This window comes from Nyctibius grandis, chromosome 13 (assembly GCF_013368605.1).
Source record: "Nyctibius grandis isolate bNycGra1 chromosome 13, bNycGra1.pri, whole genome shotgun sequence".
NCBI classification, from domain to species: domain Eukaryota; kingdom Metazoa; phylum Chordata; class Aves; order Nyctibiiformes; family Nyctibiidae; genus Nyctibius; species Nyctibius grandis.
This window is the reverse complement of record NC_090670.1, coordinates 5,869,099-5,880,741: the sequence shown is the minus strand read 5'-3', so window position 1 is coordinate 5,880,741 and position 11,643 is coordinate 5,869,099. Positions and strand designations below refer to the sequence as shown.

The following is an 11,643-nucleotide window of genomic DNA, read 5'->3' as shown; positions in this document are numbered from 1 at the left end:
ATGTAATTTGCTTAGTGATTCCCTTTTATTGTTATTTTTGCAAAAATAAAATGGTATCACCACGATTTAATGTTGTTTTTGTAAAACTATATACTTTTTTGGATTACTTTGTTTTTAAAGTCATCCTCCATTGGAAAAGGCATCTTTTTGCCCAAATTCAAGTCAAAAATACTTGACATGTTAGAGAAAAAAACCCAGAGATCCATAAAATGTCAGTAAGCTAAAGCAGATAGTAATTTCAGCATGATAATTTTATGTAACAAAAACAGATTTTGAGGTGATGGTACTCAATAGGTAATAATCACTATAAACAAGTAAAACATTGGCGCACCTGGCAAATCATGTTATGTATATCTTTATTACAGTTTTCAGAATACATGGATTAACAATGGTCAGGCTGTGATTTCATCAAATTCCTATTTTAAACATCACATACAAACACAAAGCTGTTTAAAAAATAGAAAAGCATGTGTTTTGTCACCTTTTTTTTTTTTTTGGCATCAGGAGTCATATGACTTCCAAAAGGGAAACCAAATGGTGCATGAGAGCAGACTGACTAAACTGTAACAGATTATTGTTCGCATTCTGTGGCATATGTATCACCTCAAACAGTGCTAAAAGAAGCACTACAAGAACAAATCTTTCTCCTTTAACATTCTTCTAATGACATCAGTGGGTGCTGAGTGACAGCTTGCAGGACTGCAGAATTCACAGGCTTACACAACTCCCTTTCTTGTGCACAAAAGCAATATGTGATATGAAATAGAGACACCTGAAGCTGAGGGATTTGGCTTTATCTGCTTTGATTTTTTTTTTTAATTTATTTACATTTTGTGTACATGCGTGGGCATGTGTGTAGATACTGCAGAAGAGATGTAGAGGTTTCTTACAATACTTATTTTAAAATGAATAACTTGCAAATACAGTATGGCACATAAGAGGTGGGCTTTACATTGCTTTATCACTTGGCATTTGTTATGCCTGACCTCTCAGCAATTTGAAGGCAAACATTAAAGTATAATTCAGCCAAGCCTTTGTTTAATGGATAAGAAGCAATTTACATATATAGATAAGTTTGCTCCCACATAACTATTACCAGCTTTAAATATTTACTAGCTATATCATTCTCAATATAGGAAGTACTAAATTCACCCATCAAAGCAGGATTTGCCTGAGGGATGCAAAAGCTGAATGCTGCAAAGTTTTCTTACTGAATGCTATAGGAGGATTTCCAGAGCCAAACCTAAAACTCAGCCAGATTCTCAGAGTTTTGCAAACCATTTGTATATTGTGGGATGAATTTAAAGTAGGTCATTGATGAATTGTGGTTTGGATAGAAACTATGAAAACATTAGGGTTTTTTACAGCATTTGTCTGAGGTAGTACATATACCACACACAAAAATGCAAAAATATACAGATATTAATAACTATTTGCATATTACAGAAGGGAACTATGGGAATGCTTGCATTTGTATCTGAATTTTCATGAAAGAAAAGATAACTTTAGATAACATTTTTCTTACTGACAACCATGGTTGTCTAAAACCAGAACAACTTATGTAATAGGGTTTCTGGGAATACTTCCTGAAGCTGTTGTCAATGCCCTACGTGAGGCACTAATTTTGTTTTGGCTTTAGCATCAGTTCGTAATATGATTAACACTTAAACCAAACATCACTTATACGCTGGGAAAGGATATTTGTTGAATCACAAACAAACATACATGACAAACTGTGTTGCACTTTTTTCTCAGTAAACCGCATAGAACTTGAGCAAAAAATGCCTAGTGTCTTTACATTTCTGATCTGTACAGCCAATAGTTAACCAACAGAGATGTATATTTGTATATGATTTAAACACTTCATTCCCATGTCAATTGTAAATTTAGTTCAATTCATCGCAAAGGTAAGATTATCTTCCTCTTAAATAAACTAAGAAATGTAAACAGTGTAACATCATAAAAAAAAATAAATCTCTTCAGTACTTGTAACTGGTAAAATGTGAATGCAAACAGATGTGCTGGTATATTGTTAACGTAATGTCTCAGAGGACACATAGTGAAACATAATTAGCAAGAAATTTATGTATGAACCCTCCAGCAATTTTCTTTCTGGGATTACTTTGAATACAAATATAATTTAACTGATATATTTCATATTTTAAAATTAGAAAATAAGGCAAGTGCATTTCTGAAAAAGGTGCTACTCTTCTACGTTTCTAGATAAACAAGTGACACCTCTGAAAATTAGATCAATAATAAAAACATTAAAAATATCTGCAATTTAATATAGACTGAAAAACTATCAAAAGACAAAGTGACCAGCATCAATTTCAGAAAATATTTTAGACTTCATAAATACGAGCACCCTATATTTACATAAATTATCTTCTAAACTAGTTTTCCTTTGAAAGACACTTTCGTTCTAACATATATGTCCATTAAATTATAGAAATGTTTCAAATATGAAAAAAATAGTAGCAAAATAGAAGCATCAGATGATGATGTTATTTTGGATATGCTTTTTTGTTTCCTAAGATTTGGTTCTTGAAAATCTGTAGTCAGCTTTCACGAAGCTTTAAAAAAAATATAACCCATGGAAATGAAAAACTCGTGCACTAATAATTACTGCTACAGTATAAAGATTCTGTTGTGAGCTTTTGAGCTTCCACATATAAAGATTATACCAATACTTGTAAATCCCAGCAAAATGCTCATTTTAAAATTTGAATTCTAAGATACTGTTGATTGTACTACAAATTTATATAGATATTATGAACCTAATCCTTTTAAACTGGCTTTGTACATTAAGCACATTTTTATAACTGTAAATTTAATAGTTCCATTTTAAAAAGTTATGCTTCGGTACAAGGTTGATGTAGACCTTACACAGAACAGGATATAATTTGTTGTATCTCTTACTGATAACCAGGGCGACAGAATCCTGTTGCATGCTTTTTTTTTTTCCTGAAGTACCATACAACTCTTTAGTTTGTTACTAAAAACACAAAAAATCCCAAACAGTTTAGGAAAAGTATTAGTTGACAGCACACATTTCACTAGGCTTCAGTCGTATTCCTATGTTTAGAGATATAGCAAAGGGCAAAACCCCCTCTTTCCTTCAAAGACTATTTAAAAAAAAAAATTCAGTACTAGATTGAAAAGGAGCTGTATCTTTTCTTACAATAATTATAAATTGATCATTGTAGTTTGAAATTATGAGAATTTATCCCAAACTAGTCAGATAGACTTAAGAGTATCTTACCAGAGAAGCAAAAAGAATCTACTGTACAAAGATGCTTGGCTCAAGCAGTAGTGCAAAGATACACTGCCTCAGTATTGAATGCTCCTCTAGAGCAAGCAGTTTGTGCACAGAAAACAATGTGACACCTTACCTTCAAAATATTCTTTATATAACTTTAAAAGTTCCCCATAACACCAGGCAATAAAAGTATTCATAATAATTCATCAATCAGTGAAAAGCAATAATAATTTGAGAACAAGTGCCATCTACTACATTGTATCCTGTTTTTTTAAATATCATAGCTGAGCAACATGTGAGTAGTTCCACTGGAACTCCCACTTAGAATCCTCCATCCCATCCAGATAAGCGATGAACCTTTAGTAAAAAGGATGGTGAAGACTGACCTGAACACCAAACAGACTGTACATTCAACTAGAGTCTGGGGAGAAAAGGGAACTCGAGTTTCCCATTGAGTGGCAGAACATACACAGTGTCAGCTACTAAACTGACTGCTCACCTGAGGTACTGCAGTGCAGGGGCCTGTATACAAAGTAGAATGGGAGGAGCTTCCCGGAAAATCAGACTGCTGCAATCATTGATCACTGCTATATAGTGCTCCAGGTAGAAAATTTGTTCTTAGCTGCTAAACCCTCAGCACTAAAATCCACCAGTAGAGATCCTGCTACATATTTTACCTGAGAAACAGAGGAAAAACTCAGAGGCAGTTCTGAATAACTTTATAATGTAGCTTGTCTCTAAAAACCTACACAAGGTATTTTTAGCATGATTAAAATAGGACAATCATATTTTCCCCCAAATATTTTTATAAAGAATATATAAGTGCATAATTAGAAAAATCCCTCCTTAGACACAGTTAAAAACATATTCTGCCCTTGATATAATTTAATTTGGGTAGAATCCTATGCTCTGTTTTATTTAAATTTTTTTAGCAGTGATAAGTAACTATACATTATCGTATCACCAAAAGTGTAGATATGTGGTATATCCTACTAGCAGCCAAAATAGCTAAATCCACAGGCTTTTCATTGAGATAAGATTTTCAGCAACCTGACTGGGGCTATGCGTTGCTTTTTTTATGGTTACAAAAAAGATTCTGATAATGTAGACCAGCTCATCTCTGAATTTATTAACATACAATTTTATTATTTTTTCCTTTCATGTCCAAATCAGAACTGCAAATGGAATCCACAGCTGTATTCTTTCAACAAATTTGTATTTTCTTACCCATATAAAACATAACCTAGAAATACCCAACTCCTTTCATGTAAGTTGCCAGCTTTAAAAAAAAAAAAAAAAAAAGTGGGGGGGGGGGGGGCGTGGGGAGAAAGAAAGAACATAAGAAAATAAGATATATATCCTACTGTTTAACACTGTTTACAGATCTTGGTAGTTGGGGTAATAAGATACAGTATGTGGATTATTTAGCAATAGCTTTTAAAGTACGTAACATTTATACACCACCTCATTTAATCAATGCCAGTATTCCTTTATGATCATTGCCAATTTGTATGATAAACTCTTTTCAAAGTATACCCATTTAACTGTAAATAAAACAATTCACTAATTCTTTGGCATCAGAAGAATCATACAGCTGCAATTGTTCCATTGTGGCGAGAACGAGACCTTTCCAAAGTTACTCGTCTGTTATCTGGAATACAAAGAGAGGAAAAAGCAAATCACCATAAGATTTGAAACATGGATAATGCAATGTCAAGAGGTTTTCAAACAGCCCTGAAAATCATTTCAAATGATATGTAAATAAGGAACCAGGAGACTGGATCAGAGAAGTTTCACACTGCAGCTGCCAGACTGAGTTCAAGAGTTCTGCAATCAGCAATAAATTACTTTCTTGATCAGAGAAGCTGGGTGATAAAAGCATTAGGAGAATCCTGAAACACAGTCCCCTTGGAAACAGCACACAATAACTAAAATTCTGGGTAAAAATGTTACTTTATAAACAACTTATGCATAGAAGCTCTGGAAAAATACATTTCAAGTTTCATGAGAATGTACTGACCAGTGTGGTGGTGAAAAGCCTACTAGATGCTACAAGTATAAAAGCGCTAACACTGTTCACTATAATTTGGTACAGAGATAAAAATAGAACAGTTAAATCAGCCGCTTCTGAAGCATTTCCTGATTGTGCAATGTGAACAACTTTTAGTATAAAATATTACACAGTAATTATTGCAATGAATAATAAATACGTCTCTGTCACAGGAAAATAATCATGAAGTACCAGCCACATTCCTAAATGCCTTTAAAATAAAATTTTAAAGCGATGAATATACACATGCACACACACAAAAGGGGGCAGAAAATTAAGCTCCGCTTAGTTTTCTGGAGGTTTTGATCTTTCTTTTTTAAAATGTGGTCCTGCCACGCAATTCTTTTTTTTTTTCTTGTGACTGCTTACTGTTGACCTGGCCTTTTCTATTCTCTTGTGTCTTATTCAGGTTGCTATTCTTCGTTTGCATCATATACTATCTACATTGCTACAGCACCATGGTGTCCCAATATATGGCTGGAACTCCTACGTAGTACTGGAATATTATAAAACAACAGTCACTTCAGAAGCAAAAAGTCTGCCCAAGTGCAGGCAAGCAGGTTTTCTCAGCTTTTTTCCAAATGAGCCAATTTAGCTCTATCTGTTTCCGCAGTGCAGCAGGCTATAAAAGCACGTGTTACTGGTGCTGCTGTGGGAGAGTGCTAAACTTGGGCCGAGGCAGAAGGTTCAGACATAAAGCACGAGACCCCAACACGTCTGATGGGTAGAACTATATGCTTTGAGAAAGCTATTGACTGAATCACTATGTTCCAGAGACCAGGGGAGAGGCTGGAGCTACAATCAATCTGGGATTTCATCAATGTATATAAATACCTGGAGGGAGGGTGCAAAGAGGCCGGAGCCAGGCTCTTTGCAGTGGTGCCCAGTTAGAGGACCAGAGGCAATGGGCACAAACTGAAACACAGGAGGTTACTTCTGAACATCAGGAAACACTTTTTTTACTGTGAGGGTGACTGAGCACTGGAACAGGTTGTCCCAGGGAGGTTATGAAGTCTCCATCCTTGGAGATATCAAAAACTGTCTAGACACAGTCCTTGACAACCAGCTCTAGGTGACCCTGCTTGAGCAGGGGGGGTGGACAAGACGACCTCCACAGGTCCCTTCCAACCTCAACCATTTTGTGATTCTGTTCTAAGCTAACAAAGCCAGAAATGGTCCAAGTACATTAAATAAGGTTCTGGAGAAGACAAAGAAAGTCACCTCTCTGATCTGTTTCTGGACAAAGAACAGAGGATGCCTGTGGAGACTGCACGGACTCCACAAAATCAACCTTCCTTTTCCCTGTTCAGTGCAAGTGTCTCCACTGCTATAGGGAATTAACGGCTCCTTTAGCAAGATTATTAGTTCTTTTTATAGTTCTGCCTTGCCTCCTTTTCCTAATGAATCTATCCATGCATAAAGTATTCAAATTACCCTAAGTCAATCTGTTTTGCAGGGGAATAAATCTCTACACTGGTTGCAGTGTCACTAGGCACTGGAAATTAAAGCTCAAAAATGCAGTCTAAAACCCAAGAAGAAGAGTTATCAACTCAGATGTGCTGCTGTTCCTCTGTAACAGTGAATAATAGAGAGGCTAGTGATACTTGCTCTCAGTGGGGAGAAGTGCCTTCACTCGTAGACTATTTCTTGATATAATTTCAAGATTGTCCGCTGTACAGGCTAAAAACAGATTAAGAGAGTCTAAGAACTGTTGATTTCTTCATACTTGTTTTTTAGATTTTTCTCTTTTATTTCATGATGGTAAAGACAAACATTTTCTGCAAATGACAGTTCAGATTCTCCTGTAATTGCACAACTGAGCTGGGACTTAAATAAAACACAAAACAAAATTATAAACACTAGAAGCATCATAATTTCCTTCCTCAGCTGATGACAAAGTATTTTCCCAATTATTAGAAGTAAACTATTCTTTTAAATCACTTCCAGTTTCCAGCTTGAAGTGATTATATTTTCTAGAGATAGGAATACAAAATCTGAAATATTCAAGAGAGACTGGAAAGAACCACAGGGTTCTTCTAATCAAGGAAACTGGGATGCGATGATTCAGTTATTACCAGTAAGACACAATGTCAGCATTTGCAAGAGATTTTACGGCAAAGTTTAGACCACTTTATAGTGAATCTTACTAAAACAAAGGCAAGTAGGATATAAATTACACTTTGATAAAACTTTCAGCTTATTATAAAAAAGGGACAGGAGGATTAGATTTACTTACTATCAACGTGAAAGCTGTAACATCTGAAAATTTTGGAGGTTACTATAAAGTATTTCTTGTTCTTTGTAAAGAGACCGACTTAGAGACAGTGAATCTACAAAGCAACCTTGTGTGTGTCTGCATATTTACAACTGGTTAAAAAAAGAAGCATTAGTATGTGTACATACACATATCCATACACAAAGAAATTACTCATTTCTTCACTAGTTTGGGCTGGTACTTCAGTGACTCAAGCAAAAATTAAAAAAAATCATGAAATTTATAACACTTTCAACATACACATTCAGTTATCTCCAACAGCTGTATTTACTTTTTTTTACGTTACAGACCATATTGAACACAACACAAAGCCAGACTGGCTTATAAACGTGACTACGACTACCCTAGCATAAAGCTACCTATAACATCAATAAATGGTGAAACTATTCCTGTGTAGATGAAAACTTCGTTTCTTACTTTAATGTCAGAAGTCCATCTCTTTAAAAAGCAGGCCATTTAAGAAGCATCCACAATGCTCGTGTTACAGACACTATAATCTGTCTCAGAAATAAACACATGAACTTTTTTAAAGTGGTCTCTCAATCAGCTGAATGAACCTTTTCTTGTAGCAGTAAAAGGTAAAGCAATAAAGGATTAAAACTGAAAACAAAGCGTATTTTTATATCATTAAATAATCTTCATCTCTTAGCTAGCTGGATCAAATTCAACTGAAGTAAGTATACAATTAAATACTGAGAAAGCAAATCAGTAGTTCCCTTTTAGTATATATAATACTAGAACATAATCTTGACCATGCAAACTTTACACCTCCACTGGAAGAAATACATGGACTTTGTTATAACAATCACTTGCTCAAGTCTTCTTGCACTCAATATAATACCAAGATGGGAATAAATAATATCTACAACATATAAGATATTTCTAGAGGTGGTTTTGATACATATACATCATTCACCATGTAATACAAATCTACTGATGTAAAAAACAATAAGCAAAACCACAATAAGCTTAGTGTATAAGTAAAACAAATATACGTCATGAGGTCATCAAAAAACCCTAAACAGTTACTTTTTAGACCATATATTTTAATTTTATGGAATTTAACAACTTCACCCTTAAGACGTTCTCCGTTATACTCCGTATGTATAAAGCATTAGAAACTACAATCAATTAAAACCACATTGGTAGGGGAGAGGAAAATATTTTTGCAAAAACTATACTCTGCAAAACGTATTTTTCCTTTCCTTAATGCTCCTTCATTAGTTCTGTTATTAAATGAAAAGTCTCAATAGTTGCAACAGATTTATTAACTCAGTAGCTTGTTATCAACATAAAACTCAGTTATATTAGGAGAAAAATAAATGAAATTGTGCAGAACTGCAATACTAAGATTAAGTGACTTTTCCATTTCACATTCATCTTATCCACTCTTCCAGGTAGTAACTTTGTGCTCTCCTAATTATAAACCTCCCTTTTTATGAGCAATCAATGCTAGTAATAATATAGATGTTGTGCAATCGAACGGACTAGTCATGAGACTGAGATATTTGATAATAGAAAAAGGCAGTCTACAAAACCATACCTCAAAGGTATTTGATTGGAATTTGTATTATCCTGTAACAACCACAAAAAAAGTTCTTTGACATGCCTTATATTAAAATTAAAAATGTATTATAAACTGTTACCTTGGGCTTGGTACCTTAGTTGACTAACTCCCCAGGATTAAACATTTTTTTTCCCATCAGTTAAAGCATTAAAAGTGTTTCTTTGTGCCTTAATTACAGCAGTCAATTCAAACACTAGACTGATTTTGAAATCTTATTTCCCTGCAGACTTTCCTAGAGTGCTCATCAGACTAAGTTCCCCCCAAATGTAAATAACTGCAGCACCCCTAGATTAGCATTAAAAAAATCAACAATCCCCCAAAACCACACAAAACCCCCACAAATCCAACAACCAAACATGACTGGTGCAGATAACTACTTTTTGCCCTTTTTTAAAAACAAAAGGTTGAAACATTAATTTGTATGCAGAAGACAAGCATCTAAATGTTGTAGGAAAATGGGCTAAAAAGAATACTGAGGTTTTCAGCGATGAGTACTACCAGAACTATTTTGCCTTCTTCAAAGACAGAGGTCACGGGACCCTCATACCTGAACAACATGTATTTTAAAGAATGTCTTAGTTAATAAATGATATGTGAATCACATTAATAAGAGCTTAAAATAGTGCCAAAATGTTGAATCTGGAAGAGAGGTGGTGTACAGCACTGGGTGCTCAGCTAGCAACTGCTGTGCTGGAGCACACGCTGGAGGGCATGAGCCCCAGTGAAGAGAACTTTGAAATGCTAATTTATTTAAAAAGCTCACATCATTAACTTGCACAATTACTACATCTTTTTTCTTTTTTTTGTGTGTGTTTTTTTTTTTTTGTTCCCCCTCCTGACTACCCACCCCAAGGTGAAAGAATTAACCTTCCCATAGCTGGCAATAATAAAAGGTGTTTAATGCTCAGAGATAAAGAAGGTACCAGCTTGAGTTGACTTGAAAACAACCATATGAAGAGGGTAGAACACTCAGCAATAAATAAAATATTTAAAATTTCATCTTTTTGAAATAATTTTGACTATGCAAAAGATGTAGAAATGCATGCTGTAAGGGAATTTGTATGGCCTATGCTTTTGGGAAACAATGAAAGCATTTACATCAAATATTTATTTATTCATTCATGTAAAATTTTGCTCACTGGGAAATCCTACTGAAACACGTCTTGTTTTCATAAGCAACCCAAGGGAAAATACTCATACAGTCCCAGGTACTTCAGGAAGCACCACAGACATATATAACATGGAAAACAATCAGAAAAGCAAGATCATTTCCTGTAAGTATGGAATTATGACACAAAAAAAGGTGGAAATCTGAACTGCACTTTACAAGTGTCATTTTTTTTCTGATAGAGATAACTAAATATTTTCTAGAAAGTATCATTGACTAAAATTGGGACAAGTCAGAATAAATTTAAATCACTTGAGCCTGGGTGGCCTCTAGTTTTCTCCTTGAGCCATCTATGCATAGGGAAAACTGAAGCCAAGTTACAATGTCATTTATGTAACGGCATATTATCAATTGCTTTAAAGAGCAATGCATGACAAGAATTAACTTTATTATTTTTCTTTATTGACTGCGTGTACCTTCATCAACTTAGCTTACCAACACCGAAAGGTAAATCTTTTTGGAAACTGGAACTGACAGAACATGACAGAAGCAGACTTGATATAGTGTAAGACAGCAGGGAAGCCCATCAATCTCCAGCACCTCTTTAACAGCTACAGCTAAAGCTGTTCTCTATATTGCCTGGCCTGTACCTATAACATTATTAGAGAATAGCAACTGAGAAATAAGCTAGTCAAGGAAATTAACAGCTTCAAAACTGCTGTCAATGTCTAGAACAAAATCCTTTTGAGAAACAGCACCTTGCGAGAAAATGGCTCTCCTAACGCCAATTCTGTTAAGATTCAGTCCATCTCTGTGAGATTTGATTTCAAATTGATCTTTCAAAATGTGTGGCCTATATAAAAAAATAGCAACGAGGTAAAAATCAGTTATGGGAGAAATGCAGCCAAAATAACACCTCAGAAAGAACTCTGTGAAACAGACAATGCTTTCCAAAAGATCTTTATTGCAAATAGATGAAACAAGCAAATAAAACAGTTCTCTAGCTGGGTTAAGGGAAACTGCACAGTTATGTTTTCTTTTAATCCTTAGTATTTTAAACACTCTCATTTCAACATCAACAGGCACCGTACACATGCCTGTCAAAATCTGAACTAGCCCCTTTATAATCACCACACTGGGTCATTTTACATTCATTTAGATTTGGTATTTTTGTAACCAAAAATAAGAAAAGATCAAGGGATACAACATCCCTGTTCTCAGCTTTTTTGCCTAAACAGAATCTCAAAGTCTTGACAATCAAACTTAAATGACAGCTAAAATGGTTATTTTAGCATGAATTTAAAAGAAAACATTGATATTTCAAGCAAACTCTGTAGCTGTGAGGTCAAATTCTATAAAGCCTGTTTTATTTTGGTTTAGG

The 11,643-nt window shown here is 34.7% G+C and overlaps 1 protein-coding gene across 4 annotated transcripts in view; it reads right to left on the bottom strand.

Moving 5' to 3' along the window:
- Positions 1–339: 339 nt before the first annotated feature.
- DIAPH2 (diaphanous related formin 2) overlaps positions 340–11,643 on the bottom strand; it is a 214,441-nt gene continuing 203,137 nt past the window's right edge. For all 4 annotated transcript variants that reach the window (XM_068411748.1, XM_068411749.1, XM_068411751.1 and 1 more), the window contains one exon: positions 340–4,913. In XM_068411748.1, the coding sequence (XP_068267849.1) occupies positions 4,849–4,913 (65 nt within the window). In that variant the 3' untranslated portion in view covers positions 340–4,848. The remainder of the gene's footprint in view (positions 4,914–11,643) is intronic.